The sequence below is a fragment of the Fusarium redolens genome, assembly GCF_020744475.1.
Source record: "Fusarium redolens strain MPI-CAGE-AT-0023 chromosome Unknown BKA55scaffold_3, whole genome shotgun sequence".
NCBI classification, from domain to species: Eukaryota; Fungi; Ascomycota; class Sordariomycetes; order Hypocreales; family Nectriaceae; genus Fusarium; species Fusarium redolens.
In genome coordinates, this window is record NW_025763666.1 from 792,257 (window position 1) to 816,124 (window position 23,868).

A 23,868-nucleotide genomic window follows, 5' to 3' on the forward strand; every position below is an offset into this window, starting at 1 on the left:
ACTATGAACAAAGGAGCTTCAGAACACCACTCAAACGAGTTTATGGCTTATGAGTATATATATGTATATCAAGTGCTTCAACATAACCAGAAACCAAGCAATCCTCACTACAACTTTCACATCAATACAAAAACAACAGTTTCAAAAGCTAAACTATCAACTAATTTTCAAACCAACAATCATTACAACATCTTCAATATGTGCTACCGAATCTTCACTCACGCGATGCGCTGCGATGCGCGGCCCGTCATTTCCGACGGTAACAACGTCTACACTGATCCCTTCGCCTATCCCCTCCCCTGCAGCTGCAGCTCTGAGCACTTCGTCCTACGTTACCTTCGATGCGAGGATCATGGCTGCTGTATGAAGAAGCTCGAAATGGATTGGTGTCCCAACGTTGCTGATTGCAACGAAGTTTACGAAGTTCATCGCTATGTCCAATCTCATCGTAAACCACGAAATATCTGGGGTCCCATAAACATGCTCGGCGATAACTTCAGTTCTCTCTGGAGTATTCCCCAGATTCAAGAGAAGGTGAAGCCTTGGGACTCTGTTCCAGATTTGGAGAAGTGTCTCTTCATTGGAAAGATGCCACACTTGACGGCTGTCCTACCTCCTTTCCAGCAGGCTGTTCAGAACCTTGTCAACACTGGTCGTCTCATTGTCCAGACACAGGATCAGCTGGGTGCACTTCGCAACGACATTGCCATTCGGCGAACCATGCACGATACTTTCCATGGAGAAGCTTGCTCGCGTGTGCTTAATGAGTGGGAGTGCCCTGTTCAAGGACCTATCGCAACTGGAGAAATGCTTGATGGGCAAATGGTTAAGAGCCTTGTGAAGCAGCAGGAGATCTTCAACACATGCTGGACCTTCATTCAGAGCATCATGTGGTCTCGCCAAGTGGGTAAGAGCCTTATGCTCAAGAATGTACCGGTCGTTTGGGATCAGTAGAAAGAACCTGGATCTACTCTTTGGGTGTTTGGTGGTTAAATTTAGAATGCATTCTTTACGTTGGGCGTTTGGGATAGGAAAAGGTTATTCTGGTAATAGAGGAGGATATAGAAATAATAAATTTGGACTTGGCTTCATACATCGATCATTCAGGTTATAGTGACAAAGTAAACATTCTAAATTGGTGTTACACGTCCGAGTGAAGCTGTGGGTGTATAAATATAAATAACTTTTCGCTTAATCAGCAACTAAAGCCGTCATCGTATAGGGGTCAGTACATCAGTTTGTGGCTCTCCGAAGCACTGAAAACGCAAGTTCGAGTCTTGCTGACGGCAAAACTTCAACTTTTGAGGATATAACGTGTTTTATAAGCGAGTGACCCATATAAGCGAGTGACCCAAAAATCCCTCAACTTACATTATCATCATTCAATTCAATATCTTTCAACAACCCGATATGCCACAGCCTTCATATGAAGCTAGGATACTTCTTGCCCTTCAGGCCCTTCAAAATGACCCGAAATTAAGTATCCGAAAGGCGGCGACTGTATATCAGGTCAATCACCGCACCTTAGGTCGCCGCCGGAATGGCATTCATTCAAAGCGTGATATAACCACAAAATCACGGAACCTATCTGATCTAGAGGAACAGACGATAGTTCAATTTATCCTTGACCTAGATTCCCGAGGTTTCCCCCCTCGGCGCGATTTTGTGGAAAAAATGGCCAATTCTCTACTTGCCGATCGCGAGGCATTACCAGTCGGCAAGCTCTGGGTTCATAACTTTATCCAACGACAACCAGAGCTAAAGGCATGTCGATTTCGGAGATATGACTATAAGAGAGCTAAATGCGAAGATCCGACTATTATTCAGGGCTGGTTTCGCCTCGTAGAGAATACGATCGCGAAATACGGTATCCAATTAGCTGATATCTGGAACTTTGATGAGACCGGCTTTATGATGGGTATGATTGAGCCCGGAATGGTCGTCACAAGCTCAGAAAGGCGAGGGATACCAAAGAAGATACAGCCTGGAAATCGTGAATGGATTACTGTGATTCAAGCGGTCAATGCAGAAGGTCAATCGATCGCACCATTCATCATTGGTTCAGGCCAATATCATCTTGCCAATTGGTACCGAGAATGCAACCTCCCCGCCGATTGGGTCATTGCATTGAGCGAAAATGGATGGACCAATAACCAGCTAGGTCTTGACTGGCTACAGCACTTTGATCGATCAACAAAGGACCGATCAGTTGGTTCTTATCGTCTCTTAATCCTCGATGGTCATGAAAGCCACCACTCTATCGAATTCGAGAGATATTGTGAGGAGAATAAGATTATTACCCTCTGTATGCCTGCTCATGCCTCTCATCTACTCCAGCCTCTTGATGTAGGGTGCTTTGGGCCGCTGAAAAAGGCCTATGGGCGAGAAATAGAGCGTCTAATGGGATGCTCTATAAACCACATCACCAAGATCGAGTTCTTTCCTGCCTTTCATGCCGCCCACCGAGCTACTATTACAGAAAGTAATATCAAAGGAGGTTTTAGAGGAGCTGGGCTTGCTCCCTTTGACCCAGAAAATGTCATCTCAAAGCTTGATGTGCAATTACGGACCCCGACACCTCCCGCAGAGGTCACGATACCTTCAACCCCTTGGACTGCAAGGACCCCAAAGACACTACTAGAGGCCCAATCGCATTCTAAATATCTACAGGGAAGGGTTAGAAACCATAAGAGCAGCTCCCCAGAGTCAATTATTGAGGCTGTTAAGCATTTTGAGAAGGCAACAAGCGTCCTTATCCATAAGATAGTCCTACTAGAGGATAGGCTTCAACAAGTTGAACAAGAGAATCGGATAGTAAAGCGACGCCGGAGGGGGAAAAGGACTAGACTACAGAAAGGAGGGCCTTTGACTATAGAAGAGGCATCACAAGCAATTGATCAGATGGATGTTGATACGCAGGTAGCAGCCGAATCGTCGAGAAGTGGTGGTCGCGGAAGGTCTAAGGGACCGAGGGTTTTACATTGTAGCAAATGCGGCAGGGCCGGGCATAATACAAGGACCTGTCAGGAGGAAATTGAGGTTAATTTAGAAGAATATAGCGATTAGTTTTAATTGATCTGATAATTTGTGGTATTTTTATTGCCGATTTAATTGAGAAGGTTGAGATTTTTGGGTCACTCGCTTATATGGGTCACTCGCTTATAAAACACGTTATCAGATCCTGCTTTTTTTGTAGTTGTCGAGATGTGCTGTCAGCATTTTTGGAGTCTTTTGGTGTAAGGTTGCACTGAATAAATTATCAGCTAAGCTGTTAGTTCTTCACTCCGTGAGAGCCCTGCGTTTATATAAGAGCCCTGCGTTTATATAAGAGCCCTGCGTTTATATAAGAGCCCTGCGTTTATATAAGAGCACTTGTTTACGTCAAGTTATTTAATCTAGTTTTTTTCTTTTTTTCTTTTAAGTTTACAAGTTAGCCTTAAAAGGTATATCCAAGCATCTCCAGAGTCTGAAATAGTTTAAAATTTATAGCCCTACAGTTGGCAAAGCTTCGTTGAGTCAAATCTTAATCTAGAATATAACACAAAGTTTCAAGTGCACATCTTTCGTATAATAGTCTTGAATCGACATGCTGTCTTTCATTTACTGGTTGTATGAGTTGAACTTGGCTGTCTGAGACTTCTATTTCTGTAGATGCTTGCAAGCTCAAGGTTTCTCAACAGACTGTAATTGACTTTACCAAAGACAAAGACAAAATACCAGCAATAAACAAAGCAGGTAGCTTCAACATCGAGAAAAAGGCATATAAGTGATTGTTCACCAATTAACCACCACTGTTCCGCTATCCTTTGTGATGGAGGGGTTTGGAGGGGCAATTCAACCGGGCCGTCGTCATCACTGCAAAACTCCAAAAAGTCATCACCAAGAATGAACATAATCAAGCAAAAATAGCAAAAGGTAATTACTTTGCCGTCAGCAAGACTCGAACTTGCGTTTTCAGTGCTTCATTGATAGCCACAAACTGATGTACTGACCCCTATACGATGACGGCTTTTTAGTGCTTGACATGGGGTCGAAATTTGTAGCTTATGTACGTCTGCTTTCAACCCACTCCGTTATCGGCAGAGTTTGGTATAAGCTTCAGAGCTTCTCTCACGAAACGCACAAATCATTTACAATTGCAGCGGCCTTCCCAAAGCTAAAAAGCAAGAATTGTTATGAAATTGACTCTTCGCTCAAAGATATTCAACAGCATCTAGGTCCAATACTGGCTTGATTTACCTTTGAAGGTCCTGCATTGAGTATTTAGTCAGCTCACGGAGAAAAGGAAGCAATAACTGCCTTGAGCCAATTTACGCTTCGACCTGCACAACGAACATCACCCGCTCAACAATTAAGTTTTAACATTTATTCTTTATTTGCTCTTTATTCTGTCGGATGCTGCCTTAATAACAAAAGAAAGACCTAAAAGGTAGCAGCAATGGTATCCTACAGCTCCTATCCATAAAATAATCCCATTTACAATGCCCCACGCCAAATAACGCCTTGGATGGTGTCGAATTCTATCCGCACAACCGTTCATTTCTCATTTATCGAGTCGTTTATTTGGTGATCCAGCCAAGATAATCAGCAACGATCAATGTCACCATACTGCGAGTCAAGTTAGCGAATTATTCAACAGTATCTATCAGCAGTATCAAAGAGACTTACGCGTGAGGAGCGATGCGGACGTAGTATGTGCCGAATCCACGGTAGAAGCGGCCGAGACCCTCTTGCTTAGCAACCTTGGAGAAGCAGTCCATCATACTGCGATAGGGAAGCTTGCCATCGGGGCCCTTGGATTGCTTCTGCAGACGTGTCTTGACAAAGTCGAAGGGCAACGAGAAGAACGAGGCGAAGAAACCAGCGATGGCACTGGCAGCGAGAGTCTGGGTGCGGGCGGAGAGATCGGTGTTGTTCTTGAGTTGGACTTTCGCTTCACTGAAGAAAGCGAGCTGACCAAAGTTGAGAGCCATAGCTCGTGCGACTGTGGGAGCAGCACCGGCCCAGAGAGCACCGACACCTTCGCTCTTGGCGATGCTGGTGAGAGCATCAATGACTGACTTGTAGTTCTTTCGCTCGGCCAGGGGCTTGAGACCGTCACTCTGCATTCGGATGAGGGCGAGATCAGCAGGGTTACCAATCATGGCAGCGATACCACCGGCAGTGAGACCAGCAGTAGCTCGCTCTGAGAAACCGACTGAACGGCCATCAGCCTTGGCTCGGGCGGACAAGTTTTTCATGAGCGTGTCGAACATGCCCAAGCGGGCGGTGGTGTAGACGGCCTGGCGCAGAAGACCAGCTGAAAGACCAGTGTAGAGGTCAAGGACCTTTCCGCTGGCGATGATCTGTCGAGTGACGGAGAGAGGAGAAGGCTTAGGACCAGAAGCAGTTCCCTCGCCAGCGAGTTGGATGCGGACCTTGACCATGTCGACAGGCTGGATGACAGTTGTGGCCACCATACCGCTGATACCACCGTTGATGAAGGGGAGAGCGGCCCTCATGAGAGGAGTGTGAAGGATATCATTGGCAATAGCGGCCGAGTCACCTCGAGCAGCTCCCAAGACATCGCTGGTCTTTGAGCGAGCTGATTCAGCTGCTTGTTTAAATGTTTGGCTCATGATGAATGGGTAAGGTGGGTTCGGGTCGAGGAGAGATCGATCTAAGTCAAGACGAGTTCGATTCAAGTGAGTCGTCGTCTAAGAGGATGGATAGGATGAGCTGCTTGAGACTGGTCTGGTGTAAGTACAAGTTCAGTCCCAAGACGTGGGCATGGCTGGGGCTTTATAATATCATGGCTGCTATGGATGGGATGTCACCACCAACTACAACCGACTATGGCCGTACACTCAAATCACAGCCATGATACATGATGATCCAGGAACCGAAGACTTCCGGCGTTTGACCCGAGGCCGGTGGCATGGCCGCTGGGTTTGGCCTTGGGCTGGAACTTGGATGGAGGTGGATGCCCGGCCCTGAATGTCCTTCTGGTGTGGGGGATATCGAGGCTTGTCTTGGGGGGTCTATGAGGGACATGGAGGGCGTGTGTAGAGGAGGAGTGTGAACTGTGGCCGGGGGTAGATTCCCGCTGGGTCCCTCCCGCGGCACAGTGGATCTGCCCCCGCCATGGCCCGTCGATGTGTTTGGCTCTGGCTTCGCTGAGCTGGGTCTGGATACAGGGCACGGCAGAGCAATGACATGGGCATCAACAGAGAAGAGCTTACCAAAACAACAAGCAGAAAGAAAATCGATATCCGAGGATTCGAGCCTCCCGTTTGATTCCGCGTCTAATTGCCGCGAACAATTTGACGACGTTACAGACTGGATATGGAGACGAGCCCAGAGCGAGGACTGCTTACAGCGGAGATTGAAAGGCGAAACAAAGCTGACTGAGACGGCGACCCAACTTGTTGACGGTTGAGTAAGAGGAAGAATCCGGAACTGTTGATATTGGGAAACAAGACGGGTATTGTTGTTATGCGGGTCTCTCAACAATGGTTCAATAGAGTAGCAGCGAGGACAAAAAAGAGGCTTTGGGATCTGCGTCACGTTCAGATGATGAAGGAGGAGCAAGATGTGGGAGGGAAGGCAGAATTAAAGAACAACAGAGGATGGGCTATTGATACCTCTTTCAGATAAATATGAAAGAGGGGAATAGGATTGCGTCTCTCCGAAGAGGGCCGACAACCGAGAGAAAGGCGAGAAAGAGGAAGCTCTACTGCTACATCAAAGGCAGCACGAGACCTGCCGTGATGTTGATCCAACTCAGCATCTACTGGCGCATTGATATGAACCACTGGCGACCCTCCACCAGTGGCCAGAGATGGAAGAGAAGGGCAGACGCCGAGCCACTCACCGAGGAACGTCACCATACCAAGGTTCAGTCCGGCGTCAAGCTTGGCCCAAAGTTGTAAGCTGTTGCACAGTGAGTGGTTGCTCTGTTGTTTACGCGTTCAGCTACGGGCTATCGGCTGCAACAATACAACTGCACAGTGATATTAGTTGCTGTTGCTGTTGAGCTGCGGGGTAGATACTTCAGGGCCTGGTTTGATGGAAGCGGATTAATGACATGTTGATCAAGATCCCGAGAGTTTAGTTAGTTAGCACTATGTAAGTGACAGTAACAAAGGTTAGCCAATTCGAGTTGTAATCAACGTGACGCTGTTGGTGCCTCGGGATTGGCAACCCCTCATTCTTCTGTAACTGCAACCACCAGAGCTCTTACAGCATCACACTACATACGGTAGAAACCCGGTTCTTGTTCGTGTTCTTGACTGGCTGGACCGGCGTCGATTCTTCAGTCATAGCAATACTCTCAAAGCTATTGTAAGAATCAGCGTTGTCTATGTTTATTTGACTGTTCTACATTTATCTCCACTTCAATAGAGCTCCAGCTGCAGTGCAGCTCAAGGTTTGGACTTGCTTACGCTTGAAAGTGAGGGGCTGGCCACGTCCAAAAGCAATTCATGTGGAAGTGGCTGCAGCTACGGCAGGTGTGAAACAGTCACAAGCTCGCTCGCTCGCTCACTCTCAAACTCACTCTCAAAGCCAAGGCCTGGGCTTTCGTGTTTTTCTACACCAAAATTGAGAGGTGGAATGAATGGTTCAAGGTATGACGCAACCGACGGTAATAAACGGGAGCTATCTGATAGGCTAGATTTATCTGTCCATTAAAGTCAACATTCACCGTCTAAAACTTATAAAATAGCGGAAAGATACAGAGTCAATCCGGTGAGTAATTCAGAGATAATAAAATCTATATGATCTGAAAATAGTAGAGACTTCAACTGTATGCGTCTGCAAATTACCGCTTGTACTACGGCCGCTTGCGCCGCCGCAATTCAGGACCGGCTTTCCATTATGTAACGCCTGTTGAGCATTTTATGCCAGATTTCAACTCCGGTTCCGGGCCGGGGTCAATATCAGATGCAGAATAGTCGTCCCTTGAAAGCGAGCGTAATGTGCTTCTGATGCTGCATCTTGCATGTGCTAGCTACGGCAGCTGTTTTGCTTTTGTTGCCTGCTAAAAGCCGGATACATCCCACTCGGTAGGAAGAAAGCAGAGACTCTTGTTGGTTAGTTGTGCAACACAACAGTCAAGCCTCACCAACAAAAGATATTAATGCTCAACAGCAACTGGACCTGATCCACCAGCGCGGCTCGTAGTGGATACAGGCGTCAACACTGCCGATTGAGAGACTCCACAGGGCTACGGCTACAGAGAGTCTATCCAATGGACTCTATCACTGCAAACCCCTGATCTTTGTTCACTCATTACTACCCCTCCAAAGCTTCTATGCTTCGAGATACCAACACAATGGCCAGACTGTAGTTAAATCGCGCGTCAAAAAAACCTGTTCTATCATGGAAACATCCAATTCTCAAACCTTACAGCTGCATACAGAGCTGTTTAGTTCCCGGACCCTATTTCCGTCCGTCCCACCCCCGGCCGTCATCAGGAACCAAGCAAGGGTCGTCTCGAACTAGGACATTGAAGTCCTGGCATGATGCAAGGATACCAAAGTTACGACATTCTTTACGCTTAGCTTGGCTGTTGTCTAATTAAAGCCGCAACACTGGTCCGTTCATCTTTGCTATCCTCGGTTATGGTGTGAAAAACTTCATACAACGGGCTGTGTAGACACGTCACTTTTCCAGGAATCCGAGGAAGATATCCGTAGATGGGGTGAAGATTAGCTCAATAGATCAAGGCTATTCGCTCATCTAAGCCATGACTATGAGCTCATGTTATGGCAGGCTGATGTTGTATTTCACATGTAAACTGTCTTGACTCTCTCAACAACAGAGCCGCTCATAACGGCCCGTTTATAACAAGATATGTAATGCAACCTGAAGGCGCTCAACAACAGACACACATATCAAGGCACGGCTAGGGCGGTTAGAATGGGTCTTAAAACAAGAGCCTCAACTTGAGATAGCATCCATTAACAAGGCTACTCACTAGTGGAGTCTCTAGAAATTCTAGGCGTGGTCGATCAAGGGCGATACTCACTCATTGGATTGTTACAAATCCGGCGCAGGTCCCGAGGAAGTATGTTCCGAGGAGGCACCAATTTTCGGAGTCGTCACTACCGATAAGCAGACCGCTAACTAGGTACCTTACCAACCTAAGTTCCATATCTTATCATAGCAGAGATTCAATTGCAAAAACATGTGAATTAGGTTGGGGTTTCAACAAGACTCGATAGCCCAAGATCTTGTCTCCAAAATTGGAGTTGAGACATGGGAATTTTCATCATTGGAACCCCAACCCCCAAAGATTCAGCCCTAGTAATTTGACCCCAAAATCTCGAGATTCTTGCATATGACGAAGAACAGAAAGTGTGCGGGGCCCCGAATGTTTTATGACATCTCCGGTTTGTTCGGTCCTATCTACCTACCTATTATCTAGATAGCTTGGGGGAATCAACACAGATGGTAAGCTTGTAATGTTACGGAGGACTATTTGGAGTATTTGGGGGTTCTCCTCTACCAGTCAGTCCTTCATGCAGGATGCCATCTTGAGCATCAGAGGTCTCACTATAACACCTCGGAAAGCACGTCATGGGACTTGTACAAGTCAAACAATATGATGTTGAGCCATTTTAACCCCCATATCTTGAAGGCCTCGTCATTTCCAATCACCCCATAACACGGCAAGGAACGGGTATCAACGCCTCGATAGAGTTGACTTCCATCTCCAACAGGGTTACTCCAACACTCCATCTCGAAGGTCCCCCAGATTTCTCCGCCAAAATCACCCGACTTTTACTATTTGTTGCCAGATATTGTTCCTCGCCAAGAATCACACTTGACGAAAAGAGACACCGTAAATGTTTGAGATTGTTTGGGCGGAAATGCAAAACTCGCAAGGTCATATCCTCAGATAACATCATGATGAATGGTTGGCTACCTCGCTCGGCTTTTGATGTGCGAGAAACACAGCCTGCCCTGTAGAATCATATTATTGGTCTCTTCCTGTCCACATCCCGACTTATTTCTTACCCCTGATCCATGTCTTAAAACCCCACGGCTGAGCTTGCCAAGCTATGCTGAATTGTTACTCAACACCAGCTGCGAGCGAGGACTGCGCCGGACTTCAAGTTGCGGAATGTATCTCTCTCCCCTGTCAGCGATCCATGTAGTCTCAGTCTAGATCCACCAAGCATCTCTCCAACGGCATCTCGTTGATTTGATTGACGATGATGCTTGAGTTTGCAAACTTGTCCACGATAACTGGCCGGCAACTAACCGAGCCGAACGGACTGAATATAGAGCCCTTCGGATTGCGAGATGTAACAACGTGCTCCGAATTGCCTCGTCATTACGAAAGATCTCCCTGAGAACAGGGTTTCGAGCGAATGGCATTAGTTACTTAATACACACCCAGTTTAAATGCCTCCATTCAGGGTCCAATAGTTGGTGGCGGCGATCTAGGAGTTGAGGCGAAGCATTTTGTGTGATATATCCGAGGTTATAGGGACAAAGGCTTGTCTCGACTTGTATCGCGCTTTTCAAATGGACATTACATACACCGCTTGGCAGTTAGCCAAATAGGATCAACAAGTTGTTGAAACACCATAACCGAACAATACCGCGGGTATATCATTGTCATAAAACTGAATGACGTGTTAGGATGAGACTGTATGATATCAAGAAAAGCATCATTATTGTTGCTCTCTCTGAATTACACTCGGTCGATGTCCGAGGGAATGGAAGATAGAATCCGAGTAAAGTGATCAAATATGGACTCAATATGCAACATATTCTTCTTTCCGACATAAAACGGTGGTAAAAACTTGACTATGGATTCCTCTGTTGTTCAAAGGTATCTGAGACTGAAATAGGACATGTTTGTGAAAAGAGATATATGTTGATAGACGCAGAATCTAACTTTTCTTTCAGCACCTATAAGTTACAGTTTACTTTTGCTTAGCCTAACACATACCATCTACAATAGCTATAGACTTCTATCAAGCTTCTTTATATGCACAATCTGATACTAGCTCCATCAAAGTTATAATAGACATGGATAGTTAATGATCGGTGCCGCATCCCCCGCATCCAAATCGATCCAATATCAAAATCCCCCACCATCGCCATGTGCGTGAATAGTGGGTCTGCCGGAAGTTTCGTTGCGGCTCCGATGTAGAACTTTTTTGCGACACTGCGGAAGCGGTTTTCCAACAACATAAAAAGGCCCAACAATGCCAAAACGAAAGCGCGGGGAGCCCAATCTTGGGGATAAGCTCGAGAAGCACTGTAATGATGTCTCAAAGGCACTCAAGGCTGCAAAGGGTCTCGAGCGTCAGAGATATAGCAAGAGACTTCATGAAGATGGAGTTGAGCCTGATAAGAAGGAAAGATTGGAACGAGAGGTGACGGTCTTGAAGGTGAGTTTTGACTTGTCGCATCATCCCAATTACCCTTTCCTGACGAATTATCTAGTCTCTTGACCTTCATCAAACAGCTCGCGCTCACCTCTACTCGTCGATCCTCAAAGTCAAGGACCTCGCCGCATCCACCGACCTCCCCCAAGAGATTCGCACCGGCGTTCCCAAACCCGAACTTACTCCCGAAGAACAGGCTGCGCTACATAATGTTACCAGTGCACTATATAATCGTGAACTCGTGAAACAAGCCATCAACCGCGCCATCACCACCTTCTGCCAGGCCCTCGACGTCCCTCTACCCGGAAAGGCGAAACGCGTACGAAAGTCCAAGAAGGAAGAAAAAGAGGCACAACCATCCGACAGGATAGAAGAGGGGTCAAATGCGGAGGATAGGTCGGCTAAGGAAGACGTGCGAGCGTCGATTGAGAAGGAGGAAGAGGTTGAAGAAGAAGAGTCGGAATTCGAGGGTTTCTCAGATCATGACGATCCTGTTCAAGAACCTGAAGAGCTTGGCAGTGAAGATGAGGCGAAGGAAGAGAAGGCTTTATCCAAGTACGATCACTTGCTAGGCGGCTCTTCCGATTCTGGAGATGAAGACGATTTCGACGATGAGAGATTCGAGCGCTTCAAGGGCAAAGAGAAGGTCAACCTCGACGACATTTCCGTTTCTGGCTCAGATGCCGCACCCGAACTCGGTTCAGAATCAGAGGAAGAAGATGATGACGAAGAACTCTCTATCTCAGCTTCACCCTCGCCACCCCCAGCCAAGAAGAAGAAGAGCAAGGAGAAGGCATCAGCATCCGCTCGTCCTCGCGACTCGACCTTCCTACCCACACTCATGGGCGGTTACATATCAGGTTCTGAGTCCGCCTCTGACGTTGATGTTGCTCCAGCAAAGAAACGTCGCGGCCAACGAGCCCGCCAGGCAATTTGGGAGAAGAAGTTCGGTAACAAGGCAAAGCACTTACAAAAGCCTGCTTGGGAAACACAACGCGGCCGCGATTCTGGATGGGATGGTAAGCGTGGTGCTGTAGAGCCAGGAGATGGCCCGCGAACACCCTGGAAGAAGGGCATTCGCAATCCTCTTGCGGCCAAGCAAGGTGGCGGCGCGGGAGCGGAGAGCAAGCCCGAGGTGAAGAGGCCGCCTCCGAAGAAGGATGATGAAGGACCGTTGCATCCTAGTTGGGCAGCGAGGAAGCAGGCGAAGGATGCGGAGAAGACGGCGGCATTTGCGGGATCGAAGATTACATTTGACTAGGCGTACTCTATATATAGCGATACCAGGAGTAATAAAAGTTTGTATTAAGACATGGCTTTCTTTCTATCATGATGTCTCTGAGGATTCTCTATGATGCACGTAGACCGGCAAGCCTCCCTCCATTGGTAGGGTCAAACTACTCTTACTGACTCTCTCTCCTTCAAAAGCAGGTTTGAAGTCAAAAAGAGGTACCAACCTCGCCAATGTCTGCACTGCAACCAACTCTGCCATTTTCTTCCCTAGACATACTCGAGGTCCACCGTTGAAGACAGGAAACTCGGCTGCTGAACGCTGCATAACTATCACGTCACCAGATGGAGACGTAGTTAGCCATCGCTCTGGACGAAACTCATCTGCATCAGGACCCCAAGTTGTGTGAGACCGACCCATTGCCCAAGCGCACCATAACACGACAGCACCTTTTGGGAGGAATGTTCCATCAGGAAGGATTGTTTCTTGTTGAGCTTGTTTGATTTCGAAGGGAATGGGAGGTCGAAGACGGAGGGTTTCGTAGAAGACTGCTAGGACGTAGGGGAGTCGTACTGGGGTGAGAAGTTCAGGGTCGTTCTCGGAGTGATCTTGGTTTCTGACTTCATCTTGTAGGTCTTGGATCGACTGGCATAGCTTGGCCGTTACTTCTGGGTGCTTCATGAGAAGGTAAAGCGTCCACGTAAGTGCCTGAGCGACAGTATCTCTCCCTGCTGAGAGATAATTCAGTGCGGCATCTGCTACAAGGTCGTCATCACCAATTGAATCCAACAAAGACTGAATGAGACTTCCTGGCGCATCCGATTGAGCCTTTCCCTTCGTTTCCTCGCGATCAGCTACTGCGCTCTTTACGATGCGCTGCCCATATGCCTTGACAGTTCTGATAGAACGACGCATTCGAGTTCCAAAGAACATTTCTGTCACAAACCATAGAGGGTTCTGGAACCTTTCAGCCGTAGCTCCTGAAGCGTGCTCAAAAGCAACGGTAAAATCGTCGTCAGCGTGCATCTCCATGTTGTATGCCATTCGTCCCATTAACTGCGTCGTCACCTCATGGATCACAGCCTGCAGATCCACTGCATTTCTTCCCCCTGCTTTGCCATTGAGAGCTTCAATAGCTTTTTCCAGGTACTCTGGTAATCGCACGCTTGTCAGAGTCTTCAAAGCAGCTGTGGAAAGAAATCGTAGACCAGCCTTGCGCTGGAGACGCCAGAACTCGCCGTCCACGTTGATGATACCATGACCGAATAAGTCCCAAGACCGCTGTTTGAAGAAGTCTCCCTTTTCAAAAATCCCCTCATGGCGAAAGATGAACTCTAAGTTCTGGGGATTGTTGATGATGACGCCTGGGGGGAGGGTAGGAACGGTGATGTGGAGACTTTCATAGCCGTAAAGACGCTCGCAATGATGGAACCAGGAGAAGAGACGCTGGCGAGGTTGGAGGAAGATAATACCATTCCCTACCAGCGGTAGTGAGTTTGGAGGTTTTCTGGTTGACTGTTAGTATATGTGACAAAGTGGCATGATGAGTGAGCATAGGGTATGTGGTATGTGAATTGAGTGAATACCAACCTAAGAGGCTTGCCATTGCACGTAGGCTTGGTTGTTTTCTTCCCTAATGAACACAGGAATAAAACGAGTATCACTGATAGAACAATGGGCTGTTCCAAGACGAAGCTGAGATAGTTCATTGTCGTCTTGGTTGTGAATGAGGGTTGCAAGGTTGAAGTTGTCTCAGTCCATATGCGGTGTCATGATGTAACCTTGAATCCACGTATTGACCACAAACTATTAAGTTGAGTAGAAACACCCACAGGAGTATATACCTTAGTGAGTTTCCTATTGAAGTTCCCCTTTAGTGTTGTAAATATCGACTTTGTGAACGTATTCGCATGTAGTGTAAGCAAGGAGGGCTGTGTTTTCGCTCCTCGTATTCGTCACGAGAAATCCGATGGACAACCACTCTAGTAACCTAATCAACATATTCAAGATATCCCCAGACCTTCTGTCGGAACGTGATTCTATCCGTCGGTCCAACTTACGTACATCTCAACCGAGGCATGACGTTAATCAAGAAAAGCATGAACCAACGAGGTTTCAGTATTCGTTTCATAAACAAGATCATAGAAGTTATCACAGGCATTCACTGCTACTTTTTTCCGCCGTGGGAAACAGTCAACGCTTATAAATATCAACGTAGCCCAGAGAAGACAAGTGAGAACCTTGTTAAATTATCATTTTGACAGAATAAGCAGCTCATCTCATTCATTGACTTGACTTTTTAACTATTTCGGCATATCGTTAACGTCCCTCTCGCTTGGGTAACCCCTCCAAACCATATTTGAGACATTACTGTGACATCTACCTTGTCTTGGTTCGCGGTTACTGCATTTTGGTGTCACAGCCGCATAAACAAATTCCTCTTCCCACAACAACTTGTTCTGTCCTCTATTACTCTCTCCTCTCACCATCATCATTACCATTTTTTGCTTTTCCCCCCAATTATTTATTCAACCCCTGCATCTAAACCTGCAGCTACCCTAACCCTGGCATCAAGATAGCGTCATCGATTAAGCTCACGCGGCCAAACGAGATAACAGATATTAGCGATTGAACACGTCAACGACATTCTATCCCTCTGTAACGATATCAATTGGATGTGCCTGATGTCAACCTTCCATTCAAACATACTAAATTGACCGTTGTAACGCTCAATCGCTTTTCTGCAGCTCATTTATCCCGTCACCCTCAACCAGACAAAGTGTTGGGGATATAGATCTAAGCGCCCGCCACCATTCACGACAGCTTCATCAGTCATGTCAGCTCCGAGCACATTTGGAGAGCTGGGTCTCTCCATTATCGGCATCGGCGCCGAGTATCCACCATATTCGCTAGATTATACTTGCCTAAACACCCTTAGTGACAAGTTCTATCCTGATACACCTTCGTGAGTCCCCCCACCACCACCACCACCACCACCACCACCACCAAGATGCCTCCCTCAGTGGCTAATAGGTCATGATAGTATGCAAAAAGTCCTTGGAATCAATAGATATACCGGAATTGACACACGGTCATCTATTGGAACACCTGATCACCCGGCTGTTAACAAGAAAGATGCACCCTCGATAGCAGAGCTCCACAGTCTGTTTCTCTCCGATGGTGTTCCTCTCGCGATTCGAGCCGCTCGAAAGGCCATTGACGAGGCCAAGATTGACACAAGATTCATTACCCACATAGTCGCCACAACATGCACAGACAGCGCAAACCCGGGTTTCGACCACTTTGTCGCAAAAGGTCTGGGCATAACGCATGGTGTAGAGAAGGCCTTGCTTCATGGCGTTGGTTGCAGCGGTGGACTAGCAACTCTCCGAACAGGCGCGAACCTAGCTCTTGGTCATAAAGCACGCGGTTTGCCCGCGCGCGTCCTGTGTGTAGCACTTGAGGTCAGCACCACTATGGTGCGAAGTGAGCTAGATAGCATCAACGAGCTACAGCAGACAAGAATAGGCGCATGCCTTTTCTCGGATTGTGGTAGTGCCGCTGTATTGAGCAACGGTATCGGTGAACCTTCTGAACCGGTATATGACCTCCTCGGCTGGGACCACAGGACCATACCAGATACTGAGGATGACTTGGGTTTTGATGTCGACCCAGTTGGTAAGCTTCAATGCCTCCATGGTATTGTGTAAGACCTAAACTGACAGCATGACAGGCTGGAAAGTTGTTCTCACACCTCGTGTTCCCAAGCTCACTGCTGCCTCAATTGGCCCAGCTTTCAACGACCTTAAGGCAGCTCTGCCTCAACTCCCTCCAGACTACCATAAAGCAGCCGACTTCGACTGGGCGATGCACCCTGGCGGTGCTACCATCCTTTCCGGCGCCGAGAGAGCCATGGATATTACACCAGAACACCAACGGGCAAGTTACGACACATACATCAATCACGGCAACTCAAGTTCAGCTACCATCTTCAGTGTCATGGATCGCCTACGTTCGAAAGATATGGATGCCATGGCACCTGACGGACGAGTTCGTGACTATGTCGTCGGTTGTGCTTTCGGTCCTGGTATCACAGTCGAGATGTGCATGTTGAAGCGGAATATGTCTCACGGCGCAGGCCTGCGTGGCCTAGAAACTCCACCAGAGACGCCGGCCGAAACAGAGACAGAACCGAGTGAAATCGGGGACGGAGATGGCGAGTGGGGCCGTGAGTCGAGCGGAGATCCGGCCGAGTCACAGGATCAGTATGCATTGTTTGTGGCCGAATCGTTGGAGCATCTAGATCTAGATTAGCATGGAGTTGTGAAACAAGGTGAATTACCATACAGTTCGAGGGCGTTGGTTGACAGTAGTTAGAAGCAAGCAACAAAAGATTAGAGGTAATGATATTACGTACACTTGTACGTCTGCCACAAGGGGTGTGTTCTAATACTTTGACCCCCAATTCGCTTTCGGTTATGGATAGAACGATCAAGTGCGGATAGCTCGAACCATAATTACCATGTTACCAGTCGTCACGACCTCGTTCCGAGCAGGCCATGAGAATTGCGGCGGTCTGAGAAGTACGACGGATATTTTCTCCTATTGCGTTACCTGCAAGATCGTCTGCAAGCAAGTGTAACTAGCAGAGACATCACACCAAGGAGAGAAGTTAACTTTGCCTCATCCGAATATAAAGAAAGCCGTTGCCAAGCCCCAGCCTTTGCCGAATACATTGCCGGTTTGAGAGAGCGGTCCGTTCTTGTTCCTGCATGATGGATGAAGGTGAAGCGCGCCTTGCTAAAACAACCAACGGTTGGTGTGCTGATCAAATCAGGAATGAGGATCGGCGAACTCGTCAACATATCCAGATATCCCTCTTGTAACCCATACTTGTTCAGTGACTTGACAGTCTCGACTTATGGGTTATTACCCGGCTGAGCAACGTTGTCTGCTCATTGGTCTCAAATACGATGACGATAGCCCTGATACGCCTAACTGCAGAAGAAATTGGGCTTTCATCAACAAATTCGCTTGATGACTCTTAATGCTTGTCCCGCCCTGACTTTGACGCCAACCGCGGTAGTATAGACTGGGGTCAAGAAGCGTTAGTTGCATGCAAGGGGAAAAGAAAGAGGGGTCCTATCCTATAGGACGTTACAAGGCGTAAATGACAGATCAGACAGAAGCATCAAAGACTAATGAGAGGATCCCTAGAATGGCTTTCTAATCAAAGATAATCACCAGCCAAAGGGCTGACCCTGGGCACTCAAGTCGAGATGCTGGATTGAAGTTGGACTGACAAGATATTTTCGACACATGAGCACTTGAGTTCAGATATCGAGCCAGTCTGACGCAGCGAAGAGCGCTCAAGCTCATCGTTCTGAGGCCGAGATATGATTCAGCGAAAGGGCCTCATATTCTTCAAAGTTCACGCTCTGCATACCGAGGCTAGTGGAGCTCCCGGTAACAAGACGTTCATGTACCGGTACTAGGCAGGGGGTGTTTCTCCAGCATTTTGATCTGATCATGTAAGAGCCTTGTCGCTTAGGTTAATCCTTTCCCGAAATCCGAGACTGACAAAAGCGCCGCCAGCTTTGACACTGAACGCTATGCCATGTGGTCGGTTAAAGATCAGCACATAGTTGAGGTGACATCCGCGAGAAACAGCCTCGAAGTGGATTAGCTGCCGCCAAGATGTCAACTCACAAGGATGAACAAGGAACTTGCCGCGCCAACTTACAGCGCTTGAGCAATGACGACTCATCAAGTGGATTCTGCCCCGTATTTTCTTTCAGCTTGGATTTACTAACAAAGTGGGCAAAGCGATCCTCAACCTCGTGGCATCGACAAGGCTAAAGACCTCCGAGTCTCTGATCTTTGAAACATGCTTCCATGCTGTATGCTGTAGGGATGGCTGGGGCCTCAGGAGACAAAAGGCTTGACTAGGCAGGGTCATCCCACGAGTTCCAAGGCATTTTGACAGCCACCGGCTAACGAAACAATGGTGAGTCCAATCGGAAGGGATTCAAAGACGAGGGCGTCCCGAAACAGGAACTCGTCTCGATATGAAGCACCCTGTGGCTTGCAGGTTTGACGGAGGCCCCACCCACACTAGCATGGTAGTTAATGAAGTTTCCCGCAGATAGTCGATGAAGGTACAACCAATATCTACATGATACGAGCTCGATTTGCGGTCGTATGAGAGGTGAAGCACGTATCGGGGGTTTAAGCTCTTGTGCACGGCGCGCAAGACGGGGGTTGCTGACCCGGCCGTGGGGAAGAGGCTTGAGCCCAAGTTCGAGAACCGAAGCTTTATATCTTGTGACTGTCGATAGGTAGCTCCTAGACGCCATGGGAAGAAATCTTCATTCATAACCTGCAAGTTCTGACTCAAGATCTAGGATGGCCAAGGAACTTCCAATGTCTCTCCATCCTTGAAACTTCTGTGATGCGTGTTATGGCCCAGAAGAGTATTCTGAGCGTAAGGCGTGGGACGTGTGCGATACCGGCCTGTTCGGATCAAGGCCACGCTACATAGGCCTAGTTGATGTCTGGTCAGGGCCTTGTCAGGTAGCTAGGTAGGGTGGGTTGTATGCCCCTTGAGTAACTTGACGGCGTGCAGGTGAGGAGTCTCCGCCAAGAGGGCATCAAAACTGTGACTATGAAGCTAGGCGTGCGGCGTGATAAGAGGACATTGTCCAAAGGAAGCTAGAGCGGTGGTCAATCTCCACAGGTAAGGCAGAGAGCAAGGGAGGTGAGCGCTCTGTAGAGTTCGCCGTTGAATATTCAACAGCCGGTATAGTTGTTTAAGTTGAGCGAGATCCCCATCAATGATTGTGTTAAAGGAGTATCGCATATCACGACGTCGAGGAATCGCCAACCGAGAGATCAAAGAGCTATTATCAAAAGCCGGGTTCAACTTCCTCTGGAAGACCCAGGAGTTTCGACAATTGTTCACAGTCATTATCATATTGGGTTGTTATTGCGATCGCCATCTTTCAACTGTATGGATACCAAGACGATATCAACATCGATATCGACACAACACAACACACACTCGGTCGTTGTTGAGGAATCTGCAACGACCAACCAGCACCGGCCTCATTGGAATTGTTGCCCAATCGAAATTACCCAGTGGACGGGACGTGCTGATTAGGTTTCGGCTCCGAGACTCTGGGTCAGTCCATGCGGACCCGACAGTTCTAAGAGGGACGCTTTTGGCTGGATCCGGTTGAAATTGCCTTTCCCGGCATTGTGCGTACGGGAGAGCGTAACGGTTCAGTTTTCAGGTGATTACTGAAGAAAAGCAAGGCTGGAGGGCTATTATCACGTCTTCGGTGTGGGGGATGCCGAGGGGGAGATGGATATGGATGAAGGTGTTATTCAGCAGCAACAAGTGATCGAAGCCGATGATTTCCATGGCAGCAGGACCGTGCAATCCGCTCCTATCACTTCAGTATATCCAGGTCACGTGGGTATACCGCTAGGCCATCATTCGCATCCTAGCAACCAGAGCATACCTGGGAGGAACGATGGTGGCACCTGGCGTTGGCGCAGGCGCAGTTCTCAGCGCCCCGTTACTGCTACTGACCTAGTGGCCCCAGACCAAGGCCCAACTGGAAATCCAGTGATAATACCTTTTACGCATGCACAATTCGCGTCACCTTTAGCAGTTCGCGCTCACAATCACAATCACAATCACCCTCACATTCATCCTCAATCGCAACCAAACTCACCCTACACTCACCCTCACGTTCTTCATCATCAGATATTACCCACACATCAATCGCTCTCTCATTCTCACATTTCCGACGACTCCGCTACAGTCGATGGCCATTTCGGCACAATGGAGCAGATCGAGACACAAGCAAGCGACCTCCGATTCCTTGCCCAAGTTCCTGTATTGAATCCAACCTCGAGCCCGTCTCTCGGCCCCGGCTCCGGCGCCGGACGTGGCGGGACTCCAGCCCGTACCCCCGGGAGCGCCGTGGGAGCCTCTACGGGTGCTCCTATTGCTTACGAGAATCATGCCAGTCCAAGTTCCGCCTCTGTCGGCGACAATTCCGCTCACGGTGCGAGCGCGTCTAATGCCAATAAGAGGAAGTCGACAGATGATGGTCAAGGCAATGGATCAAAGCAAACAAGAAGTAAAAGAAACAGAGTGAGTTCTGACCATCTCGTTACATCTACTATCAACCCCCGGACCATTATGATGAGATCACTTGAGACAAGGATGAGTGAGATGAGGTGAGGCATCTTTGAAGGACAGGACGCGCTTAATGACGACCGAAGAGGGGATTGTTCAAGAGAGTGCGACACAAGACTGCACGATACTCGCCTATCAAGCCCTTTCAAGTCCTCGGACGTCAAACATCTCGGCCTCTTTGTTGCACTACATAAACGAACCCAGACGGCTGGGTCGGCAATCCGAATCCACTCCTGTTTCAGCCCTTTGATCCTACTCATTCCCAGGCCACTCCCGGGTCACTGTACTTGAAGATCGTTCAGGCTAACGTTACATTCTTCACTATGATAGTATATATCAATAGCTTGGTCAGTATCCTTCCACCATTGAATGCGTTCATCTTCGCCGCGACCGCGTAGCAGAACACGGCATTGTCTTGGCTCCTAACAAAGACAAATGCTAACAACATATAGCAATGAATGTAAGAGACGAAAGATAAAATGTAATGGCGAAACTCCTTGCCAACGATGCGGCAACCTCAACTTGGCCTGTCTATATGCCCCGAACTGCTGCTCTGGAAACTTTAAGGAATCGGACGAGTTCAAGCAGGTCACAGCACAACTAGGTCGCCTTCAAGAAGAAGTCGGCTGGCTTCACCAGACCGTCAAGGCCCTTCAGTCCGAACCTGCCCGTTATTCTTCACTTGGTGATCGAACAATGACCCACGGCCACGGCACGCCAGCAGTCGCCCCTTCACCTTCTCATAGTTCTACTTCGCTTAACCGCCAGGACAGTTCGAAATACGGTTCTTTCCGGGGCCCAACAAGCATGGCCTTTAGTCTCGACGTTGCCAACAATACTATCAACAACATGGGCTACAAAGGCATATTAGACGAGGAAAATCCACACATCAACGACGGTATGGGCCCCATGTCGACACGACCAAGAGATCCCCTCCACGAATTCGACAAGGACGAAATGATTCGCCTGTGTCGTCTGCATGAGGAAGAGATTGGTATCATGTACCCAGTGCTTAACATTCAAACCGTGATATCCCATGCCAAGAACATGACCACATTTCTCGAAACCCTGCGACAACAAAGCCCCAGAGAATTAGTCAACGACGATAAGACTCTGCAGCTCAAAATTATCATGTGCTGTGCTCTAGTGGTGGAGGAGCATGGGCATAGTGATAAAGCCATTCGCTTGTTTGAGAGCATGGAAACGGTGCTTAACCGAAAGCTCATGGCTGAGGCTGCGGATGTTGCAACCCTGCCAATCCTGGCTCTTGTTGCTGGGTACAGATTTCTCTCCAACGACGAGGTTTTGGCTTGGCGAGTCATGGGTCATGTCGCACGCTTATGTCTGGAGCTTGGCATCCATCAAAGAACAGGCCTAATGAGAATTCAGGATGAAGAGGAACGTAAGAATGCTCTTGTCAGCTTCTGGTCGGCATACGTGCTGGATAGGCGATGGGCTTTTGCAACTGGCCTACCTTTCGTCGTTCAAGATGAGGAAATCGATTCCGAGCTGCCATTTCCAGTTAGTATTTGGTGAAACCACAGTCCTTGTCTTAGCTAACGATCTGTAAGGAGGAGTACCCTTATCTGGTGGCCATGATCACCTATTCTCGGATAGGTGCAAAGGTGTGGCGACAAGTAGCTCATTTTGGGCCGGTTCTTGCACGCGATTTGCGCTCAACGGAACTGGAAAATGTCGACCAAGAGTTGTTACAGTGGTATGAGCAGATTCCAGAAGAGGTTAAGGTTCGCAACTGGGACAAGGAGAAGCATATAACGTCGACACCCTCCTATAATCTGCAACGCCTACGAATCTGGACATATTTGCGGCTGAATCAGGTAAGTGCTGTGTTTAATACTCAGTCGGTGTAAGCTAACAATATGCAGATGCGGATCTGGCTTTACACGCCTGTGTTGCATAGCGCCACAAGCATCATGGCACATCCTGCGCAGTCAGAACGTGTAGTTGACATCGCCAAAGACACCATCCGATATCTTAGCCATCTGAATAACACAACCAACTTATATAGACGAGTACAGGTGTTCTACCACCAATTCCTTACATCTGCGATTGCTGTCGTCTTCCTCGCATCAGTCCATGCCCCGGTTCGCTTCAGCGCTTCTTGTCGCGAGGAGTTTTATATGGCCCTTGAGCTGGTAAAGGACCTATCCGCCAAGAGCTGGGCATCACAGCGACTTTGGCGCACAATCCGATCGCTCAAAGATGTGGCACCGCGATTCGGACTTAATGCCGAAGACGACCCTCAGTCAACAGCAGCGTTAGGAATGATAGGACTTGCCCGAGGCCATATGGAACAGCAGCAACCGTTCCGCAAACCCTCTATTCCGGGCCAGCAATCACAAGCAGCAACACCAGACTCGATGGCTCAGAATGGATCACGAATTCAAGCCGAGATGTCACGAATGTTCGAGGGCTATGTAGGGTTGAATGGATTCCAGTACAACGAAAATGATGGACAACAAGGGCCGACTGCTGAAGTTTCTGAAGCATCCAACGGCGGCATGTTTGGGGTTGATGGTACTGTCTTTCCTCAGTTCAAGGAGATGTATTAGCCATCTATGCTGAGGATTTTGTATATTACCAGTATTTAGATATGATATCCCCTCCTGTACACTGACTTCCGGATAATCTTGGATATATCTGGTGGCGTATCATGGCGCTCAAAAATATGAGATACGAATTGAGTTGGTAATGTACCATTTTATAATGAAGATTTAATGTTTCGTGTTCAGGCACTTGAATCGTTTCCGAGGCCGTTATGGTTGGAAGAGACGCTAGTATCTCACATTTATGCGAAGACTTCAATAAATAAACGAGACTGCTGTATACTGCGGTATCGTGAGAAGCTTGGGCATAAAACATCAGATGTATAAACTCATCCTTGTCTTCGTTGTGGGTACGGTCAGCAAATCGTTGGCTTAGTAAGTCAGGATCTGTGAACCATATCTGTTTATCTTGAAACTCTCAGCGTTGTCTATATTCTACTACTCTTTATCATTGACCTCTGGTAACTTGGCAGC

At 48.0% G+C, this 23,868-nt stretch overlaps 6 protein-coding genes and 2 non-coding genes across 8 annotated transcripts; 5 read left to right on the forward strand and 3 right to left on the reverse strand.

Annotated features, from left to right (window-relative positions):
• Positions 1–86: 86 nt before the first annotated feature.
• Positions 87–1,291, forward strand: BKA55DRAFT_557404 (uncharacterized protein). The gene has a single exon (XM_046191797.1). The coding sequence runs from the start codon at positions 199–201 to the stop codon at positions 952–954; it is 756 nt and encodes a 251-aa protein (XP_046053682.1). The 5' UTR covers positions 87–198; the 3' UTR covers positions 955–1,291.
• BKA55DRAFT_t54 lies at positions 1,208–1,289 on the forward strand. The gene has a single exon. It is a non-coding gene; the product is annotated as a tRNA-His (tRNA).
• Positions 1,292–3,925: 2,634 nt separating the features above from the next.
• On the reverse strand, positions 3,926–4,009 carry BKA55DRAFT_t65. Its single transcript has one exon. It is a non-coding gene; the product is annotated as a tRNA-His (tRNA).
• A 550-nt stretch (positions 4,010–4,559) lies between these two features.
• On the reverse strand, positions 4,560–5,618 carry BKA55DRAFT_534905 (mitochondrial carrier domain-containing protein; the record flags this gene model as incomplete). Its single annotated transcript, XM_046189647.1, has 2 exons — positions 4,560–4,608; positions 4,669–5,618. The coding sequence occupies 2 exons, from the start codon at positions 5,616–5,618 to the stop codon at positions 4,560–4,562; spliced, it is 999 nt and encodes a 332-aa protein (XP_046053683.1).
• Positions 5,619–11,164: 5,546 nt separating this feature from the next.
• On the forward strand, positions 11,165–12,700 carry BKA55DRAFT_557415 (Bud-site selection protein). Its single transcript, XM_046191798.1, has 2 exons — positions 11,165–11,390; positions 11,446–12,700. The coding sequence occupies exons 1-2, from the start codon at positions 11,205–11,207 to the stop codon at positions 12,646–12,648; spliced, it is 1,389 nt and encodes a 462-aa protein (XP_046053684.1). The 5' UTR covers positions 11,165–11,204; the 3' UTR covers positions 12,649–12,700.
• A 14-nt stretch (positions 12,701–12,714) lies between these two features.
• On the reverse strand, positions 12,715–14,327 carry BKA55DRAFT_685435 (cytochrome P450; the record flags this gene model as incomplete). The annotated part of the gene is made up of 2 exons (XM_046198794.1): positions 12,715–14,125; positions 14,209–14,327. The coding sequence occupies 2 exons, from the start codon at positions 14,325–14,327 to the stop codon at positions 12,715–12,717; spliced, it is 1,530 nt and encodes a 509-aa protein (XP_046053685.1).
• Positions 14,328–15,452: 1,125 nt separating this feature from the next.
• On the forward strand, positions 15,453–16,932 carry BKA55DRAFT_502092 (thiolase-like protein; the record flags this gene model as incomplete). The annotated part of the gene is made up of 3 exons (XM_046186894.1): positions 15,453–15,583; positions 15,662–16,296; positions 16,352–16,932. The coding sequence occupies 3 exons, from the start codon at positions 15,453–15,455 to the stop codon at positions 16,930–16,932; spliced, it is 1,347 nt and encodes a 448-aa protein (XP_046053686.1).
• A 3,133-nt stretch (positions 16,933–20,065) lies between these two features.
• BKA55DRAFT_557436 (uncharacterized protein) lies at positions 20,066–23,699 on the forward strand. The gene is made up of 5 exons (XM_046191799.1): positions 20,066–20,782; positions 21,158–21,174; positions 21,280–22,348; positions 22,399–22,665; positions 22,714–23,699. Exons 1-5 carry the CDS (start codon positions 20,468–20,470, stop codon positions 23,398–23,400), a joined length of 2,355 nt encoding a protein of 784 aa, XP_046053687.1. The 5' UTR covers positions 20,066–20,467; the 3' UTR covers positions 23,401–23,699.
• Positions 23,700–23,868: the final 169 nt, after the last annotated feature.

Bases quoted from the DNA above. Each gene is read 5' to 3' on its own strand.
- BKA55DRAFT_557404 (XM_046191797.1), top strand. From the start codon at position 199: ATGTGCTACCGAATCTTCACTCACGCGATGCGCTGCGATGCGCGGCCC.
- BKA55DRAFT_557415 (XM_046191798.1), top strand. From the start codon at position 11,205: ATGCCAAAACGAAAGCGCGGGGAGCCCAATCTTGGGGATAAGCTCGAG. The intron at 11,391-11,445 runs GTGAGTTTTGAC...CGAATTATCTAG, and splicing joins GAGAGGTGACGGTCTTGAAG to TCTCTTGACCTTCATCAAAC.
- BKA55DRAFT_557436 (XM_046191799.1), top strand. From the start codon at position 20,468: ATGGAGCAGATCGAGACACAAGCAAGCGACCTCCGATTCCTTGCCCAA. The intron at 22,349-22,398 runs GTTAGTATTTGG...ACGATCTGTAAG, and splicing joins ATTCCGAGCTGCCATTTCCA to GAGGAGTACCCTTATCTGGT. The intron at 22,666-22,713 runs GTAAGTGCTGTG...AACAATATGCAG, and splicing joins CATATTTGCGGCTGAATCAG to ATGCGGATCTGGCTTTACAC.